This window comes from Pezoporus occidentalis, unplaced genomic scaffold (genome assembly GCF_034315485.1).
Source record: "Pezoporus occidentalis ecotype Australia unplaced genomic scaffold, CSIRO_AGI_Poc_V1 ctg119, whole genome shotgun sequence".
Classification (NCBI taxonomy): domain Eukaryota; kingdom Metazoa; phylum Chordata; class Aves; order Psittaciformes; family Psittacidae; genus Pezoporus; species Pezoporus occidentalis.
In genome coordinates this window covers 200,025-221,128 of record NW_026912983.1, presented here as the reverse complement: position 1 = coordinate 221,128, position 21,104 = coordinate 200,025, and the positions used below count along the sequence as shown (strand labels likewise).

The window sequence follows — 21,104 nt, the reverse complement described above, 5'->3', positions numbered from 1 at the left end:
GAGTACAGTCAGACTAAAGGGGAACCAGACCCTGTCTCTCCAATAGCACTGCACTAAGGCCCAGAGAAGGATGTGTTCCATGTGCTAGAGGCCAGGACCCAGTCACCTCAGAAGCACCTGGCAGGGTTTTACTGCTAAAGCCCAGGATTTGCTGCTGTTACGGAGCACCACCAGTGCAGCATTCAAGCCTGCCCTGCTCAGAGAGCTGCGAAAGCTGGGAGAGCAGGACAGAAGAGCACAATGAGAAGAAATGGGCTACTGAAAAGACATGGGAAAGAAGGAGGAGAAAGTCACAAAGCTGAGACCACAGAGAGCTGGGTTCCACTGAGAATCAGTGCTGCACGTGCCCACCTTCACAGTTACACGTAGCTGAAAACAGGGGTCTGGTCCAGGGCACCACTGTAAACCTCTCTTAGCTTTATTCCCTCTGCTAGTGAGAACAGAAAGGTCTAGGAACAGATATTGCTGCAAATTCCCTCTGGACATGGATAGCCAGGGCCAAGGCAGCCTTGGGAGGAATCCCCTGCCCCGAGCCTCTGGAACCAGACTGCTTTTACTCCTGTTGAGCTCACTGCAGTGGAGAAGGGCAGAATACAAACAGAGGGAGCAGAAGAACCAGCTGCTCCTTGCCTTCTCCCTGAGCTAGGCCCAGCTCAGTGCTGCAGGCTGCCTCCCTTGCTTCCAAAGCTGCTGAGGAAGCTCTTTATTCCCCCCTCCTGCTTGCCAGCTGTCCGTACATCTTTCTCACACTGTGACTCTTGGGCCCCACCATGGCATCTATTTTTTGCCCCATCCTCCCTCCTCAGCAGCTGACCACTCACTGAACTGGATACAGAGCCATCAATAAGGTGGCTGCAGCATTCCCAGCTCCCCACGCTCACCCATCCATCAGCTCTGGCAGGATGCAGCCTCCCTGCCACTGAGGGACCAGAAGCTCCATGTCATGGAGAGAGGAAACCTGCATCCATGCGGAGATGGATTGCAGAGCACATCACTGCACATCACCTTGACGGGCACCTGGGCAGCTCAGGCAACACCGAGGGGCACCTCCTCATCCATCAAACAGCAACAGCACCAACAGATCCAGCTACAGCTCATCTGAGAGGAGCCAGAGGAGGTCAGATGTGGGCAGGGATTGAGTTTGGGGCCCTTTGTGCATCTCCCCTTTCCCTCCTCACTCTGCCCCTGTATCCTCAAGCTGCCAGCCCACAGCAGGGATTTTACCACTATAGGAAGGGCCATGCTTATTCTGCTTAGGAAATGACAGTGTCTGACCTCTCCTTCCACAGCCCTGGCATTAAATTGCGGTAATATAATTACATGAGGGATAAATGAAGCAAGCTGCTCAAGTTCATTAGAGGCACAGTAACACCTAATGTGGACACAGCACTCATTAGAGCCGGGCGCAGAGAGATGCTGCAGCCACGCTCCCTCGTCGCCTTTAAGTGCCTCATGATGAGGCAGCCCAGCACCTCATCCTGAGCCATCAATAACCTCCAGGAGCCTCTCCTCGCAGGGATCTGTCAGCTGGTAAATGAGAGGAATGCACGAGCTTCCCCATCCCCATTAGTGACACAGCGATGGATCGAAGCCACGCTCTGTCCTCCCCATCTCCCACCTCGTTCTGCCCTCGCCTGAGATGTGCAGACTTGATCCTGCCCTGTGAGAATCCACACCCACAAGGGTATGCCCACACTCATTCCCCCCATAGGAACCCATCTGAATCTGTTCCCACCCCATACCACAGTTTCTCCTATTCTTTGGGAAATCTACTCTATCCCCTATTCAACTCCAGGGCAGTCCCTGCAGCCCCTCTTTGCCTGCTCCAGGGATGCTGTTCCAAGAGGATGCTGCTGCTCTTGGTCCCCAGGGGAAGAAGAGAGGGGCTGGTGGTCCCATGTGGGAGCAGCACCCTGGCACCAAGGGCTGTGTGAGCTGCGAACACCACCGTACCAGTGACCATCCCCTGGGGTGGAATGCAGCACGTCTCCTTTCCTTGCTAAAGCATGGATGAGGATGGTAGAGGCAAGGGTGGACAAGGGGGGGAAATGCTCAGAACAGAAGGGAAGGTAATGCCCAAGTGCACCAGTGCTGCTGGAAAACAACAGGATCACCACTGACTTGCTGATGATCCCAGGAATGAGTGATGGCAAACCCTGAGAATAGGGAGCCCCTCATTCACTCCCTGCTTGGGATTGGAAAGACCTCTTCAGAAGCCTGCTCTGCTGGAAGAAAAGCTCTTTGAGGTACAAGTTAGTCAATGAGCAAGATGTTTTGGCTGGCAATGGTTAACCCAAGGACTGTAGCTGCCCTCCAGACCTCTCTTCCATAGGGATTAGGGACAGTGTAAACCCAAATCAACACTGCACTGATACAATGCTTCACGCAACTCAGAAGAAAAGGTGAGGGGGGCTTTGAACAGCAGCTGAATAACAGCAAAGGGAGGATTTCCCTGCTTTCAGCAGGCAGTTTTCCACTCCTGGGAATCTGGTCTGGATGTGGCAGGCCAAAACAACTACAACATCCTAACACAGGCAACTCCACCAAGCCCAATGCTGTGGCTGGGGACATGGGAGCCATTCTCACTGTGCCTCTGCACCCAGCATCCCACCAGAGAGCCAGGATGCTGCTGCACCAGCAGCAGGGTCTGAAATCCAGACTTCTATGTGGTAACCATCATGGGGGAGAGAATTTTCCAGACCAGGGAACCATCCTCATGGATTTAACCCGTGGGGCTGCCCAAGAGGATGAGTTACAGCAACAAACCAATGCAAGTACCCAGCAAGGACTTTCCTAGCACGGAATTCCTTCCTTTCCGGTGGTCCCTCCCTCTCTCCTTCTTTCCAGGATCCTGGAACTGGCTCTTTCCAGTAAGAACTCTGAACAGTTCTGGGTGCTGCTGCTACTGAGCAGAGCATGGACACCTCTGGGTATGGCTGACCTTTCCAAGGAGCCTTCTATTCTTTCCCACATCAACCTTGGCATTCCCAAACCATGTCCCTGCTTCCATTCCTAGAGCAGAGAGGGCATAGCCCACCAGCTCCACCTCTTCCTGCCCATGTGTGGAAGTAGTCTTGTGTCAGAAGGGCTTCCCAAACCCCCCTGACACATCAATGTCACAGATACCTTCATAGCACCAGCCCGGCTTGGAACAGGTCTCTCCTGTCAAGGAGGTCAGCATCACTGGGCAGTCTCAGCTCTATTCCTTGCTTTACAGCTATATTCCTTTCAGCAGCAAACTGAAGCATTGGCTTCTCTGACTTCCATCTGCAGCCAGCCCTGACAGTTACTGAACACAGAGCAGGGCAGAGAACATCTCACACCCCACACAGAGCAAGAACAAGAGCTCATTGTATGCATCTCCCAAGACACAGGCGCTTTTCCCAGCCTCCCTGTTCCCTATCCCTTTCCCACTGTGGAGTCACACCACAGCCCGGAGGGGACTTCCCCCTATGCTATGGTGCAGAGCCAGTGCTGTCTAAGTGCCTCAGGACCCATGGTGGGGCTGAGCACAGTTGCTCCTTGAGATGGAAACTGCCTTCAGGGCCTGCTCCCTCTCTCCAGAGAGCACCCTGCTGGGAACAAAGGCTGTGGAGAGGCAGGAATGTTGGATGGCAAGGGCAGCAGTGAGTAGGTACCACAGCTCTGGCATGCAGACATGGAGCAGGGATGCCCTTTGGCATCACATGGAACTCAACTCCTCACTTGCACTCTCTGCACAATATATGTCAGGCCCTTAAAGCTGCCAAAGAACCTCATGGACAGGTAACAGAAGCACATGTAGGGGGTGTATACTCATCACAGACATGCCCCCAGTGGGTATTTGGAAGCCCATCAGTCCAAGAAACCTCTCAAGTGTACATAAAGTCAGTTCCTGGGAGGCACAGGAAGAGATCCTGGTTTTCCCTGGATCACAGCATCCTGCTTTCCGAGCTGCAGTCATCACTGCCCTTATAGAAGCCACTGATTCTTCTAAGGCACTGACTCATACAGCAGGCAGGACAACCCCAGATCTCAAGGATCTATCTCAGCAACTCATTTTGATGCCACACTGATCTCTCAGTCATGAGCTCGCTTCTGCTCTCCCCCTATTCTTTGCTGGGTCATCTGCCTCCAACCTTGAGCTTTCCAACCTCCTCCTGTGAGGGAGACACTGGTTCTGTGTTAAGCCTCGAGGTTTATCCTCACACCTTACAACGTGCACACAGACTTTATCCATAGGTTAAATCTCCAAACAGGAAAACTCAGTGTTCTCCAAGTCACGCTACTGTATGGACCTGTGATGGCCCAAACATCCCACACCACAAACAGAACACCTAAGTTTGGCCTCAAATCACACCAACGGCTCAGGCAGGTTCCACAATTTACTGTGGCCCTCTCGTGGTCACAGCCAGAGAGTGACATCCTCCATTCTCCCTACAGACCCTTTCTTGGCTTGTCAAGAACACCTGCAGTCACTATCACACACATCAATCAGAAGTGCATGGAAAGAGAGAATAACCATTCTTCCATCAAAGATCCCTCTTCTGATAGCCAGCCCCTCTGATAGCTCTTGTTTGCACTGCTGCAGACAGCAAAGACTGCTGTCAGCTAGAACAGTCTAATTCCTCTTTCATAGGTGAGGAAACGAAACATGGATTTCTCCACTCACCTTTATGTTCTCCAAGGTGAAACTTCAGCCCAGAACCTGGACAAGAAGGAGAACTCACTCTTTGGGAATTAGCATATGAACCTATGGCTGCTAATTTGAAGCCTTTGAAAGCAGGGTCTGTGTTCAGCCACACACCCCCGGTTCTTGGGCTGTGATGCTGAGGTCAGTGTGTGATAAAGTGCTAAGAGGAGGAGACTATGGGTCACGTATAGAAAAGGTTAATGCAGGAAATAAGGCTTTAGAAAGAGCTGGATTGATAAAGTAGAGCTAGAGATGGATAAAAGCCTCCCAACCACCTCTTGTCACTTTAAAATGCCTCCAAAAAGCATCATCATCCTGTGCTCTTCTCCTTAACAGAGCATCTTTTGAAGCAAGCATGGCCAGCAATGCACCCCATTAGGGCAAGCCCATATTGACTCACATCATAGAGAATTCTGCACAAGGAGAAGGCATGCCCAGCCCCATACCTTTTATAGGGAATCCAGCATTCTCCTCATCAGAGTCACTGTCCAGCTCAAAGAGGTCCTTGAATTCCTTCTTATCTTCCTCCTTGCTTTCGTTTTGCTTCTTACGTTTGATTTCTGGGAAGTTCAAGTCTTCAAGCTGGAAAAAGCCAAAACCACCAGTAAGAACAACTTTAATTTGTACTTTTAAACCTAAATCACTGAGCTTAGACACAGGAACTTGGCTTTGCCCAGGATGGGTAAGCCACAGTGCCAAGAACAGTTGGGTCTGCCTGCTGCCAACAAGGAGAGCCACAGCTTTGTGAGTCCCTTACAAAGGTGATTGATACATGCAAAGCACCACTGCTCTATTGATCTTTACCTGATAAACTACTTTTGCTAATGGGCCATCTCCTGCTGATACCTTAGCACGGATAAAAATGATATAGATGTATCTATAGCAATGGATCCAGCTGTCCTAGATCTCTGGACTCAAAGCCATGCATCCATGCGAGCTTGGGCAGCCAAGCCCAGTGAAGCCAGACTGTGCTGGTCACCTCCAAGCCCAAAAGCTGTGACAGCTGAGCACAGTTAAATGCCAACGTGCTGAAGATGTCTACACCATGGCTACCCCTTATGGAGCTCAATGGGCCAAGAGCCTTGCTGCTGCAGCAAGGCCAATATCAATGCCATTAAGTACTTGCAATTGACACCACCTCGGTGCTCTTTACACCCCTCCGGAGGGGGATTAGGAGGAGGATTTACTTGCAAGGGCTCAGGCCAGCAGGGCAAAGATAATCAGAATGCAAATTGAATCCCAAGTGCTGTGTGAGCATCAGCTGCCCTGCCCGTGCCCGGCTGCACACCTCCTGGGAAGCACTCAGGCATTAGCACACATTAGCTTGCTTGGAAACACTCACCCTGTGAGTAATAACTCATTTGTTCTCTCCCCACCCATCAGACCACCCCTCAACATGCTCCACGTCCACTCCAACCCTCCCATGAGCTTCCCCCCCCCGGCAGGAATAGCCCACAAAGCAGTCTCTCAGCAGAGAGCAAGACAGAAGAGGGATAGAGGGAAGGAACAACGGGAGCCAGGAGATGCTCATTGCTCCTGCAGCCAATTGCAGCAATTTCTCCCAGCCCGTTTCACAGTGATGGTCCCCAGCTGGGCAATATTGATTGTGGGAGCTGAGCACTTACAAGCAATAACCTGCAGCACCAGGATGGAAAGTCAGAGGCTGGCCAGAGAAAGGGGAAAAGGAGCAAAACCCCAGCCAATATTTGCTCTTTTCCACTCTGAGATGCCTTTCCATCCACTGGCCCCCCAGAGACCTGTGTGCTGGGGAGGTGCATGAAGAAAGCAGCTTGTTCCAAACAAGTCTGTGCATGCCAGAGGAGAGACCTGGGAAGCTAAATGCAGCAAGGGCAATCCAGAGTCACTGCTAAACGGCTGCCTTCAGCTGACCTAAGCTGTACCCATCCACTGCCCTAGGGTGGTTTATATAGCTCCAGCAAGCTCCATCATGGAGCAAGGGACCTTCCAGGGTGAAAACATTTCCCTTAGCCCCTACCAGTTCTAGTGGACCAGACAGGTTCGTGCTGCTCTCCTCTCATTTGCTCTGGCATGTAACCTGAAGTATCCCAGTCACAGGCAGCACCTTTGGGCCCTCTTCCATGCCCTGAGCCACGCTACCTGCAGAGCCCTGGCAGCTATCACTCTACAGCAGTTAAACAGAGTCCAGCTCTGCCTAAGCAGGAAACAGTTGAGCTTAAAAAGCATCACAAACAGCAGCAGAAACCCAGTTCTGACAACAAACAACTGCTGCACCAACTGCCCACGTCCCTCTTGGCCGGTTCTGTTCTCCAGCACCCCGGTCATTCCCAGCAGCAGTAAATGAAACACATAAATCATGCAAGGTCTCATCCTCCCTCCTCACGCATCCTGAGCGGGGCACGTACAGCAGGGAGCAGAGGCTGTGACTTGGGACTTCCCTGTATTTTCATACTGCCTATGAGAAGTCCCCGTTTCCAAAGCAGCTCACAGTTCTGGATTCCATCAGGACTGCTGGAACTCAACCTGAGCACCTTAAAAAGGAGCTGGTGGTGAATCGTGCTGAGCTGTGCTACCTCCAACTTCCTGAGACCCCACAGATGTGCCTTCGAGATGGGCACCTCGAAATAAAGGCACCAGGAAACCCTTGTAGCTATAGGGATCATAAAGCACAGGAATGAGACCTGTACTGAGCCCAGCTCACAGATACAGCCTGTGCTCATCACCCTCTAGCACTAATAAGGTAATTTGGGGGCCAGCCTTTTAATCCCCAGCTAAAGGGTTACCATCTACTGAGTCTCATGAAGCTGAGTAGCCTACATCCCATTAAAAACCATTGGGAAAAGCAAATGGAATGGGCAGGCAGGGTCAGTGCTGTTACAGAAGGCAAGCTGCAGCTCCCAGCAGCTCAGAGCCAGGCCTATTTTTGCTGTTATTACTTTTTCTTCCCCCCGAATGGCTGCTAATGGGACATGGATTTTCCCAGCCCTAATGGGCCTCATGGTGTTCACTCTCCTGCTGGGGCTCACAATGCTGCATCATTAAGCTAGCAGTCCCCACCGAGAGAGACAACAGCCCCATTCACCAAGCAGAGCTGCCAGGCAGCCACAGGCCTTGCACAGCCTTGTCTCTCTGCAGTTGATCTGTTCAGCCCCCTTTCTCCATGAGAAACCAAGGCTCTGTCACTGCCCTTCAGGCTTTTGGTTTCAGAAGTCACCCCCTTGAGCCTTGCTGTATGAAAGCAAAGCCCCTTAAGGGGAGATCACCACCTCAGCTGGTCCCGGACACCCCAAGGAGCTGCAGTTCCCCATCACTTCTTGCTGCTTCTTAGTCATTCCCCCACCCCCCCCCAATTTCCCTTCTGCACAGGCCACATTCTGCTGGCTTTGCACAGAAAACCAGAGTGCTTTTTGTTCCCTCTATGGCTGCTGCAGGGAAGTTCAGCCTTCTCTCCGGCTGGCACACAATCCTCAGCGTTTCCAGGCTCTCCCAGGTGTCCTCCTTCTCCCAGAGCCAATCATCCTCATGGCCCATTGATTGTTTTAATCGTTGCCCACCATACACTGGAGGCACCAAGTACATCTATTTCCTGCTCCCTGGCCAAGAGCCTGGCTCAGCCACTTGCACTGCATTAGCATCCAGACAGCCTTCCTTTAGACTCCTAATGTAGGCAAGCTCCCACCCCCAGCATCAGGGAGCACAGTGCCATGAGGAGCCTTCCCTTGGGCAGGAGATGTGGGAAACAGCCCATGTCCAGAGAGCAACTCCCACCTCACAACCTCACAGCAGGGAGATATGGAAAGACAGAACTCATCTCCAATATTCCCTTGGCATCTTCCCCTCCCTGCTTTCCTGCAGTTAGGATCTAGCATGGCAATCACATTCTGCAGAGCTGGAAGAAGAGCTAAAGGCCTGCACAAGCTTAACCCACAAGACATGATGCAAACTGCCCAAAGCAATGTGAGAAGGCCCCTGACTGCACACACAGAACAGGAACTCTGGGTACCACAGTCTAAACTTCACATGCTTGCTCCCAAAGTACCATCCACTGGGGCTATTGCCCCCATTGCTCAGACAGCACCAAATCTGTTACCCAGCCTACCCCTGCCAGTGCACACAGTTGTTCTATCACTACTGTCTTCAGCTTCCTAGCCTTGAATTACAAAGGCTGCTGTACCAATGGCTCTTGAACTGCATGAGCTTAAACACAGAGGGAAACTTACCCTAGTGCTACTTCTTTCTGTCCCACCTATCCTGTTAACCTGGGCAAATGAACAGGCTGCACGCAGGGGACACTCCTAGAGATCCCAGCGAGACAAATCCATAGGGAGCTGAAGGCACCAGCTAGGCTGCTGTCCAGCCACACTCACGCTGTGTCTAACAATGCCCAGCCTGTGCATTCAGGCAGCTCAAGCCCATTTCAGCTCACAGCAGTGGAGCTGGGTTTGATGAGCCACAATCCCGCTGCCAGGAATGGCTCCCTTGCCTTCCCATAGCACAGATGAAGTTGGGTATTCCATCCATCCTTACCCTTTCTTTGCCACTGATCTCCAGCTGTATCTCCTTCTCTCTCAGCTTCTTCCACTGAGTGTAATACTTGGTCAGAGGTGTCCCCTCCTCTTTGACTTGCTTCTCCCATTGTTCCTGGGGAAAGAAGGAGGCAAATACAAGGAAGGTTTTCAAAGCAGTTTTCCAATACATTTGGCAAATGCAGGGATTCAAGAGCAGAGGGCAACATCCTTTCCCAAACCACATTTTCCCAGTTTCAGGGTAGGAAATTGGCAACCATGTCTAAGAATGGCAATAGGACTAAGTGTGAATCACCTATGGAACTCTCCTTAGGAAAAGCAACATCTGGGCACTGCAGGGGAATCCAAGAAAGCCAGAAGATGAAATGGGCAGCCAATGGATACCAATGGCACTGAAGGAAGTTCTCATAAAGGAGCATCTATATGGTGGTGCATAAAGTGTTTTAGCTTATGGAAGATCACCAAACTTTCTCAGCGTGGTGGCCTGGAATGTGGGATCCCAGATTCCCATTTCTCCCTTCTAGAAGAGGCCTGATTCTCAGAATTGCTGTGAACTGACAACAGGGCTTCTTAGAGTCAGCTCAGTGACTTCTGGTGTCCAGTACTGCTATCTTGGCCTTGAATATCCACTTCTCCTCTAGCTCTGACACTGACACAGAAGTCAAATCAAGCTTCCTGTAATGCAAAAGGAATGACTTCAACTGAATCCTGAAGGCAGGAATCAAAGGGACAGACCAAAGGATCTACCAGAACAAAATGTGTCCCCTGCTCCTTCAGTGAGGCATTTGAGCACCTGAGGAACCTCACACAAGCCTTTACAAGACCTAAGTACCAGGGATGTCTGAGTGCCTGTTCTACAGCCAAGTGCTTCTTCTGGAAACAAACATTCCCCTGCAGGGTCTTGGACTCATCCCAACCTTGGGAGGGCAGAGCATGAGGAAGTGCTGAGCCTGTTTCTGCTGTTCAAGCAGGCAGAATTAGCAGGTGAGCACTGTGGAGGTGGGAAGCAAATGAGATGGTTAAGAATTCCTTTATGCTTCAATCATTTGGCATGTTGGTGTGGAAAGGGGGGGATTATGTCATATTAAAAAGCATTCTTCTTAAGCTGCCAACATCCCTTTAACTTAAAACCCACAGAGAACTGTACCTGTTCACTGGATTACCACAGTGCCCAGAGGCTTTGATCACCCCACAGTAAAAATGGAAGCACAGACATGACATACACGTAGGAACTGAAACAGGCAAAGGAGCAAAAGGAACAAGGGTTAGCACAGATACAAAGATCAACACAAGGTATACAAAAGGAGCACCCTGGATCCAGGGCTAAGAACAAATCCAGAGCTGTGGGTACACAATGCTTCTGTCTGAGGGTGGGAACGAAAGGCCAGACCATCTTCAGGGCAGAAAACACAGCAGCAGAACTCAAATCAACTGTTTCTGGGGAGCTGAGCCCCAAAATCAGGGAGCTATGGTGTGCTGGCTGCAGCCTGAGAACCAAGGCAGGAGAAGAAGCAGTGTATGGATAAGACAGAGCTTTGGATAGCAGCAGAGCTCCCAGCTTACACCGACAAGCAAGTACTTAGTATATACTGTGGAGTGAAATACATCATTCTATGCCAGCTCCTGCTTTGGCCCATCACTGAGAGGGAAGCAGACATCATGTGTGGTCTCTGTAGCTGAACTTTGGCAATTAAACAGTGACCAGCTTGTGTCACCTGCACTCTAATAGCACAGAACCTACTTAAGCATCCCACACCAGGCACCATCAATACCGCATCGAGCCAAACAGGCCCTTGCTGGCAATCACAGGTCCCAGACTGTCCCATGGGGCTGCCTGTATCCCAGCTCCAGGGCTGGAGCCCGTGTCTCCTCCCAAGCAGGCTGCCTGTGAGCAGAGCTGATGTACTGCTGACTCCAGCAGCGCTGGCGAGCCCAGACGCCAGCCAACAGACAGCAGAGCTTTCCTGTCAATCTGACCCACCACGGTGTGGCAAGAGGAGCAATTCCCAAGGAGGACAAAGTCACCCCATTTATACATCAGGCTCCTATCAGGCTGCCAGCTGCAATCAGGCAATTTGTTAATGCTGTTTGGGATGGACAGCTTCTGAGAAAGGCTCTTCCTGCAGAGGGCAAAAGTCTTGTTTGTTCTGTCTGATACAGCTCTTTTGGTTTTACAGGGAGCTGAAACCCAGAGATAAAAAAGACCATTAAAACACTCCCATCTTTCTACTTAGAACACCTCATGAAAGAAAGGATGCCATCCCACCCATTTTAACCATCTCTAAGTCTCCTTCTATTACTGCTTCTGCATCACCATGCTATCAGGCAACACCCAGCACAGCTCAAGCCCACATCCCATGTACCAAAGATCATCACCCGCCCTCCAGAAAACCCTCCCAACTGGTATGTGAGATGGGGATGAACTCAGAAGATCTGGAAAACCCATGGAAACAAGGCAATACTTTCCATCAGCTCATTCCCTGCACTTCACATCTCGTTAAGCACCACAGCCCGCTGGCCTGCACTGCTCTTACATGAAGGCTCCCCAGCTCAGGGCAAAGCTGTGACACAGCCCAGCACACACTGCAGCTCCTTCTCCTTCCCCTTCCCTGCATTTTTTCCCTGCCAATCCAGGGCCCACACCAGTGCAGGCAACCCTAAAATCACAGCTGCACATTATGCATCTGGATTCCACTTCAGCCGCAGGCTCTGCTTTCTTTGGCTCCCCTCACATTAACTATTACAGTGACCTATCAGTACTCTCAAAAAGCACTGACCCTCAAATATTAACCTGCTGCTTATAGGGAAAAGAAAAGAGAAGTTCTCAAAATTACATGGAAGAAGTCAGGCTGAACACATTTGGTGTGCTTATCCCTCCTTACCATGGTTCCTGGGATGCACAGAGGGATCCTTCCATGTTAAGTTAACATTGCACCATCATGCTCCCCTCCACTGCACTAAATTCAGTTCTCAGGCTGTGTCTTTAAAATTATATATATATTAATATATTATATTTACAGACCCTTAGGTAAAATCCACCTTTCTAATGCATCCCCAATACTCTTATTCCCCCCCCGAAAGCCACATTTCAGCACACTGCATGGAAGAATTAGCTCCGAATTTGGAGCTCCATTACAATGGAGCAGGCATAAATGCATGCATGTGAAAACCAGAAAGCATTTGCTTTCAATTGCTCTTGCTGGCAAGAGGGACATGCAAATACCTCCCCTTCCTTCACCCCCCCTCTTTCCCTTGCCTTTCCTGGCAGTGTTTGCTGATGAGAAGTGCCAATGCCCCACATATCTTGGAGACAGGCTGGCAAACTCAACCCAGACTTTGAGGGACACTCCAAACCATTCTGGGAAGCCTGGTCTCTGTGGGAGTTATGGCCCTTCTTAAGAATCTGCATCATCTGCTTACAAAGGTGTAAGGGGAAAACACAAGGGCACAAAAGAGAAGCCACCATGGCTCTTCCACCCCATGGAAGTACTGAGAGGGCTGTTTGCACCCAGGAGCACTGATACCCCATTAAGTGAAGGAAGAGAAAGGCTCCCTCCTCCCACAGCACACCACCATCGATATAAAATACAGACTGCACAGGCAATCCTCCCCGAGCAGCACTTCACACTGCTGCTCCTCTATCCCCTTAAAGGGCAGAACGTCCATCTCCAACCAGGCTTAGCAAACCGGTGCCTGCTCCCCTTAACCATCCTCCTGCCTGTTACCACCCTTCCAGAGCCAAAACTGCCTGATCCCTGCTGCTGAGCCACCCAGACATCCCTGGGAAAGCAAGTGCATCACTGTCAACTCGAGACCTCCAGGCAGCAAGATGTTAAAAGAACCACTTGGTTTGACACAAGGGACTGCAGCCAGAGCTGCTGGGAAGAGCAGACAGTGGCTGAGTTGTTGAAAATCCACTTTTATTCAGCCAACGACTTCCCCAGCTCATCTGCTTCATGCAGAGTCCCAGAGGGTGCAGCCTCTGCCTCTGCAGAGCGGGTGGGTGGTCACAGCATTGCCTGTAACAAATACAAAGCCACAAGAGCCTCACCGCTCAACTCCAGACGGGAAGTGTGATTCCTTCAGCAAAACAGGCCAGCCCAGAATGCCATTTACAGAACCAAATCAGGCACTGAGACACTTCCAACCCAGCTCCATCAACCCCTTAATGCCAGAATAGTGCTGCTGGGTCCTGGCATTGATAGGCCAGGATTTTAAAGGCTAATTTTCCTGCAGTCCCTGCATTTTAGTGCCTGAGGACAAATTAGTCTGTGCTGCAACTGCTGCTCCATGCTCAGCTCCATTCCAATAGGTGGAGTTTTCCAATGATGCAGAACTGAAGACTTCCCAATGATAACATATGGACAGAGACTACTCTGATCCATCGATCACCTTGCAGAGACATTTTCACATCAATCCTGCCAGGAAAGGAAAGCCAAACCCACTACTTCCTCTCAGTAGTTCACCTACTATCAGGCTTGCAAGGGCTGCTGTGTTGGATAAAAAGCAAAACTGAAATGTCCAACACAAAGGACACACAAAGCTTCATTAAAAGGCTTCCTTCCCTTTGGCTTCATTTACATAGGGCCTGGATTTCAAATACCTCAGAGTTTAGGTCAGGTCAAGAGGACCCCAAAGAATTCCAGAATGGTTTGGGTTGGAAGGGATCTTAAAGCTCATCCAGTTCCAGCCCCCTGCCATGAGCAGGGACACCTTCCACCAGAGCAGGCTGCTCCAAGCCCAGTCCAACCTGGCCTTGAACACTGCCAGGGATAGGGCAGCCAAGAAGGATGGAGCAAGGCAAAAGGGAAAAGCTCCAACAAGAACACTGAAAGGAATGTGCTGATAATATGCTACATCGTCCCCAGGAGGACCTGGCTCAGAGCAGGCAAACTCCTGGAGCAGGGAAAACAAGGAGAAAGGCAGCATCTCTCAGCCTGGTAAGCCAGATGGCCAACTATTAGCTAACACACCCTCTAACACACTGTTTTCTAGCTGTACTACAGTTCATTTCCTAAGACAAGAGGGGGGCCTCCATTATCACCAGAGGCAACTCCTCTTCATCTCCTCACTAAGGTAGAATCCCGATGTTTAACTCAACTACTCCACAGGCATTAAGAACCACCCAGATCCAAAGCAACTTTTCTAGGTGTCAGATACACTCAGCATTTGCTCTGCAGGCAGGATGCTTAGGCTGCAGAGAGGAGAATACACCACGATCTCTCTTGAGAAGCAACTGCAGTGCAAGATGCTTGATGACTGTTCTTACGGCTCATAACTTCCCTGATTCTATAGCTCTGTCTCCACAAGGGCCCAGGAAAATGAGGAAAGGCTTGCCTCAGGATCCTAAACTGCCAGATATCAGTCAGCCAATGGCTGGGTTTTACACTGCTGGAGTCTGGTCTCTACAGACTAGGAGCAAACACCACTCATAAAGAGGCAGCAGAATCCCTCCCATCACTTCAGGCACAAACTGGCACAGGAACAAATGATGAAAACCAAGAAGTTTCTCATCAAAGATGCCCCAGCAAAGCAAGGTGCTTCCATGCATGTCTGTGTGTTATAAATAACAGAAGGGCACAATTTATGGACTCTTTTCCATGAGGCTCTTGCCAGCCACAGCATCAGAGCCCGGCTGTGTCCAGTTGTTTGTGAGCATCTGCCCCACCTCACACCCTCCCATTTTCATGATCCCATTGTCCCCCCTCCCTCTGGCACTGGCCCAACCCCAGCAGCAGCAGCAGCCTGTCTGTGTTTCCAGGAAGCCCAGATGGAAGGAGCAGGCTCACCACAGCCTCCTTGCTGGCCACGCCAAAGGCAGCTTTCTGACGCCTGCTGGAGATGTAGGCAGAGTTTTCCTGCAGTTTCTCCAGGAGCTGTCGGATAGGCTTGCAGTAGTTGGCAATCTTGCATTCCTTCAGGAAGGATTTTAGCTGGGAGGAAGAAAACAAGAGCAAGAATGAAAGCAATGTAATCATTTCCATAAAGAGATCCCACCCCCATGGGGCACCTCTTCCCTTCGCTTCATACCATAACGCCAGTGTATCACCCTTGGGGTACTGCTACCCGGGGCTGGGAGGATGCAGTGACAGGCCAGATGTTTGTACAGAATCCAGCTCAAACCCAGCTCTTTGCACCCTGTAACACTACTTCTTTCTGGAAAAGAGTTATCAGTGGAATCCAAGCAGCCAGCAGGAAATAAAGCCTGAGCTCTCTTTGGCCTCTGCTCCTAGATGGCATCACAGCTGCAGTATCACTGTCTCCTGCTCAGCCAAATAGAATGAGGGACTGTGGACCAGATGCAGAGACAAGAAATAACAGTGGATACGTGGATGATAGATGACCAAAAGCACAAGAAACTGGAACCTTCGTCTCAGCTGGGACCTGCAGATGTTATCATGATAAAGGGTTTCTAGGAAAAGCACGGTCAGTGTTGGAATGGGAATACCAAATACAAGAGGCTGTGGATGAGACTGATGCTGGGACTGGAGGCAGAGTTTGAGGAGAGACTTCAAATTGGCGTGGAAGTGCCTGTGGACTGGGTGTAAGAGTCTCTGTCACAGCACAGAGGGAAACGTGGTGCTCCTGCTGTGGGTCAGGACAGATGGGTGACATGGGGTGAAGTTTGCTTTATGTCTGACTGCCCCAACCCAGCTCCAACTGGCACCACTGAATATTTAAGGGTGCAAATCCACACTCCCATCACCCAACAATGTCCAAAATAAGCCTCTCTGTGACAACTTGTGCAGCAGGTGCCTACAGGATGCTTTCTTTTAGACCTTACATGCAACCCTCAGGGCAAGAGCCACTGCCAGGAAAACACAAACCTTGTTACAGCCAGAAAGGGCAAGGACCATCCTACTCACAGAGAATGTGGCCCTGCTCCCCCTCTGCATCCAAGGCACTTTACTACCATCAGACAAAGACACTTCATTGCATGTTTTTGTGTTGGTTTCCTTTTTACCCCAGTTGTCCTCTAGCAAACCTCTTTTCTCTCTGCTAAAGATTTCCCCTCCCGGTACAAACCAGCCTCCAACATCACTGCACTGTTCTGCCACCTCCAAACTAAAAGCTGAGGAAGCAGCGGAAGCTCTTGCTGACAGAAAGAGAGATGGGGATGTCCACATTGACTCATGGCTTGAATTCCAGTTTACTACAGTGTCTGCTAACAGTTTTCACCAACTCCAAGACAAGCCTCTGGAGTGCTGCCCAAACTCTGCAGGCCAAGCTCTTTGTTAGAGCCATATATATACATACACACACAAATATACAATGCACAGACACTTGATTTAGCGAAAGAGATCCAATAAGGCAGAAGATAATGGTTAACCACAATGGAACATTCATCTCAGCTGGGACCTGCAGATGCTATCTTGATAGAGATGAAGGGTTTCGAGTCAGCAGACACAGTCCTGCCTTCTCTGCTTATAGCTTCAAATGTTCTGCCTCAAAACACAGAGCTGGAGGAAGGAAGATGATGTCTCCTTCCTATCAAGCCTATAGGCTTGCTTCATCTCACACGTGAGTAGGTATTAAATATTGATCAAGAGGTGACAGTCACACCTAGCCCCTCTCTGTCAGGATGCCACTCTCCTGATGGGTATACTGCTGCAGCTCTGCTGTCTGCTACACACATGGAGAATGTCCCCCATCACCTAACAGCACGGACTCCTCTTGTCCCTTTATCCCCAGCATACACCCAACCTGCCATGGTACATCCACCTTGGGAAAATGGAGTTAAAATGAACACCTCCCCCTTTCCACAAGGCATCCAGCCCATCAAACAAGTACAGAGAAACCTTCAGCAAAACCATTCTGCTGGTGAAGACTGTCCTAGTCTCACCCCCTTCTTTCTAAACCATTCTTTTATAGGTGCTGCATATTTATCTCCACTGAGAGATGCATTTGTCATTCCATTTATCTCACTTGATCCCCCCAGCTGCAGCCCCAGATCCATCCCATCCGCTGCCACATACATTATCATTTCTCTTCCACTGCAGAAGTGTCACCAGAAATCCTGCAGAATCTCTGCCTCTATCTGTGCAGTCTGGCATTGGGTGCTTGCTCTCACAGCCCTATGCCTCATTTCTTCTTCTCCCCCCCACCCCTCCTCTCTCCTACCCCTGCAATCCCTCACAGTCCCACTGTCTGCCACAGATAGTAATGAAACATAATGAGGCCTCAGTGTTGTGTTGAGGCAGGGAACACAACCAAGAAGGTAAAAAAGGTAGAGGAGAGAAAGGGACTCTGTGTGTGTCTTCCTCCACTCTGCCAAATACAACAATCATATCTCTGCAGAATAAAGGCAATCAGAACCCGTGTGTGTGTGCATATATATCATTAACATCTCACACTGGGTCCCAGCTAAGCAGCTCTGTGATTAGTGGGAATGACGCAGTCCAACTGCCTGCCTTAAACACCAGTGGTTTACACCCTAAGAGACCACAGCAAAACCCAGCTCCTCTTCCTGTAAGCGACGCAGGGAACCAGAAATGATCTGAAGGGGTTGGGCACATGTTGCAGGGAACCCAAATCAAGCCCAATCCCTCACCCACAAAAAGCAGAGGGAATATTCAGCCTGGGATAGAGCACAAGCAGCAGGAGTGGCTGCTGGCCAGGCAAACCAGCACCCCCTGCCCTTCTGTAGCTGCAAGTCCTGTCTTGGCCATGCCATCTCCTGCCTTCACCCAGCATAACCCCCCCCCCCATCCTGCCCAGTCTTCCCTTTAACCTCCCTATGTGATGCCTGTCAGGGCTCTAGAGGAGGGAAAGCAAGAGGCAGTCTCTTCCAAGCATCCAGGCACAGAGGCTCTGCACTCCTTACCAGCCTGTGGAGGCAGTATCACCATGGGGTCGTGCCAGCGGCTGGGCACAACAGGATCCTTTGAACTGCCTCCTGCTCTGCCTCTCCTTTCCTTTAATGTGCTGGGGTGCTTCCTGCCTTCCAGGCAAGGAGGATTGAAAGCTCAGTTTGAGGGCAGCTCAGCCTGGCTGCTCCCAAAGCCGCTGACCAGAAGACAAGCAACTCAACCCCTCGCCAGCTGGAACACAGCCCCTACGACACGGCACTGAGAGAAGCGTGAGCTCATCGGGGAGGAAGAATCGGGACAGATGGATTTGTACAGTTCACTGGAAGCTTTCCAGGAGAAAAGCCTTCCCCACACACACACGTTTTCCCGAAGACTCGGAGATTTTGGGAAGCCAACCTCAGCACCCCAGCCCAGCAGACGCCACGAGGCTGCGGTTAGTGGCAGCCAACTAGAAATGTGATAGCATTCATTCTCTGCAGAAACAGAGGCTGGTCCCAGGGTGTGTTTGGAAGCCACAGGGTGCTGGGTGCCAGAGGGCCGTCAGCCGTTTCTCATCCCAGCTAGAACATCGGCTCCGACAGCTCCGATGCTCTCAGCAGCTGCTGGCTGAGAGGAAAGGGCCCTGTTCACTGCCAATAAGGGAGAGGCACGCAAAGAGCAAGCACAGGAGCTGCTCCCCTAGCACAGAGAGTGCCTGTCAGCTCACATTAGCCAAAGCACCCTGCTGCCAGCTCGGCATGGGCCGTGCCAAGCTGCAGGGACCCAGCCAAGAGTCATGCGCCTGACAGATGCCTATGACACAGAGCAGAAACAAGACCCAAGTGGGTCCCCACTGAGACACTGCACCCACAGCAACCAGAGGCACCACAGCAGCAAGATGTGCAGGCACAGGGTCTCTTGGCAGGCACCAAAGCAGAGGTTCATGTCCCCATGGAGGATGTAACAGTGTGATATGTGCCACTCATGAGTTAAAAATAGGGCTGAGAGGCAGGGAGGGAACAAGTTCCAACACGTTTGCACTAAGCAATCGTACTGTTCAAAGCAGAGAGGTCACTGCTCATTCAAAACCAAAGCCACCCAGCTAGCAAGGTATTAGGGAAGGATTATGCACAATGCACCCAGCTGCACAGCACTCTTCAGCAGCTTGATTGCAGACAATGAAGTATGTAAACAGGACGTGGTTAGGAAGAACATCCTGCACTGTGGAATGGCAGGGGAGAGGGGAAGGAGACTACTTTGCAGGCATCACTGTTAGGTGGGAGACAAGAATTGTACTGGTTTGTAGGGAGGGACTTGGGGAGAAAGTGCCCCAGTTGACGGAAGCACTGTGAAAGGAGGGAAGATTGCCATCTTGTGGAGAGCACCAGGGAGGCTGTGAGGCAAGGAAAAGCATGGGATCACAGCACAGACACTGCTCTGAGACAACACAATTCCAACAGGCAAGAACCTATCTGTGTTCTGCAGTCAAAACCACATCTCTACAGCAGTTACACAGCCCTCTCTGTTCCACTCTGACTCCCAAAAGAGCAACCAACTCCACTGTCACCTACCTTCAGCCTCCTAATTAGATGTGATGCCTCTAGAGATTTGTTCCTTCCTAAGAATTCCCCCAAACACAAAGAAAACTGTAACTAAGAAAAGGTAAATGGCTCTTCCCTCACCTTATGAGGACCATCCTGAGTTCCCTGTTAGCTTAAACAGCTTTATCCTGCTTTGTGCACATTTATAGCATGATCAAGAAGAGTCTTAAACCTCACCTGAATGATAGTAGGGAGAACCAACTCTGGGAATCCAATGCTGTAGGCCTGGCAATGAAGATACTCAAGCATCAGGTCATAGAGCTGGTCAATGAGTCCATCCTGAGCAGGGGAAGGAGAAATAGAGATATAAGATAGGAACTAAACCTTGGGAAATGAGTCTCCAGCTTAAGGACAGGAACACAAAGACAGGGCAACCCTGTTGCTCAGAGAAGCTGTGCTGGGGTTCCACTTACTCGATAGGCCTTCTCCTGCAGGTTGGCATTGGAAAGCTTCAAGATCACTGCGAAGTTTATAGGCTTAGCACTAATACGTCCTGGCTTCTTGTTGAAATCCACCTGTTGGAAAACCTACACCAGAAAAGAGCGAGTGTAAAGATGATCCCAGCATGAACCAAATACCAAATGACTCAACAAAGATCACGTAGAGCTGAGAAGCCAACCCACAAATCCTGATTCCCGCTTGCCTGTTCTGATCACTTTCCCCCAGCTTGCTTAAATACCTTTGCAAGGGACATGTAGGGAGCAAACACCAACCACACTTGAAGCTTTAGAGACCTGGGTGTGAAAGATGCCCCAGAAATGTGAGTTAAAAGAAACCAACACAAGCAACAGCACAAGAAACTCAAGCTTTGTTACTCAGACTCATGCTTCTCATGGGCAGAAATACAAAGCCTGAGTGCATTTTGGAGCTGTCCCTTAAGGGACAAGCAATAGTAAATGTTGCTTACACCAAATCCATTACCCTTTTATTGTCACTGAAACAACTGTCCCAGGAAGCAGAAACCAGTAAGCCCTATTCATGCCCACAGCAGGGGGTTGGCACTGGATGATCTTCAAGTTGTTTGCAACCCAAACCATTCTATTACTCTATGAACACCCCTCACCAGGCAAGGTTTTTATTCTAACCCATTTCCCACTGGTGTCCCTTGTACCAATTCTAACGCAACAGCCTTTGAATTAGTGCACATTTTTCCCCATGGCCATTTCATTTGATAGCAAGGGACATGCTGGCTCCTTCCCAGAGTCTGAGAGGAGTCCATGCACACTGCTCATCCAAGTGATGAGCACACACAAGCCCTGGGGTTCAGATGGATGCTTAGGCAAAAGGCAGACCTGAACCTCTGCTTTTGTGCTCTTCCAGAGCTTAATGATAATGGCTGGGGAGAGGAATATGAAGGTATGAAGCTGACATAGAAAGAAGAAAACAGAGGGGAAGGTTACATATGTGTGTGGCTCTCAAGCTTGGCTTTAATTCAGAAGAGCCATTATTGCCTTAAAACTTAACAAATTGGAATTGAGACTAAGAACTAGGAAAGCCCCTTCCTTACTCCTTTTTGGGAGGAGTTTCCCAACTTCAC

The 21,104-nt window shown here is 50.3% G+C and overlaps 1 protein-coding gene across 2 annotated transcripts in view; it reads right to left on the bottom strand.

Moving 5' to 3' along the window:
• The window catches only part of NOC2L (NOC2 like nucleolar associated transcriptional repressor), a 43,770-nt gene that overhangs the window by 2,574 nt on the left and 20,092 nt on the right, over positions 1-21,104 (bottom strand). For both annotated transcript variants that reach the window (XM_062604001.1, XM_062603995.1), the window contains exons 13-17: positions 19,981-20,094; positions 19,745-19,846; positions 14,967-15,110; positions 9,179-9,292; positions 5,119-5,254 (exon numbers count right to left, since the gene is read on the bottom strand). In XM_062604001.1, coding sequence (XP_062459985.1) covers positions 5,119-5,254; positions 9,179-9,292; positions 14,967-15,110; positions 19,745-19,846; positions 19,981-20,094 — 610 coding nt within the window. The remainder of the gene's footprint in view (positions 1-5,118; positions 5,255-9,178; positions 9,293-14,966; positions 15,111-19,744; positions 19,847-19,980; positions 20,095-21,104) is intronic.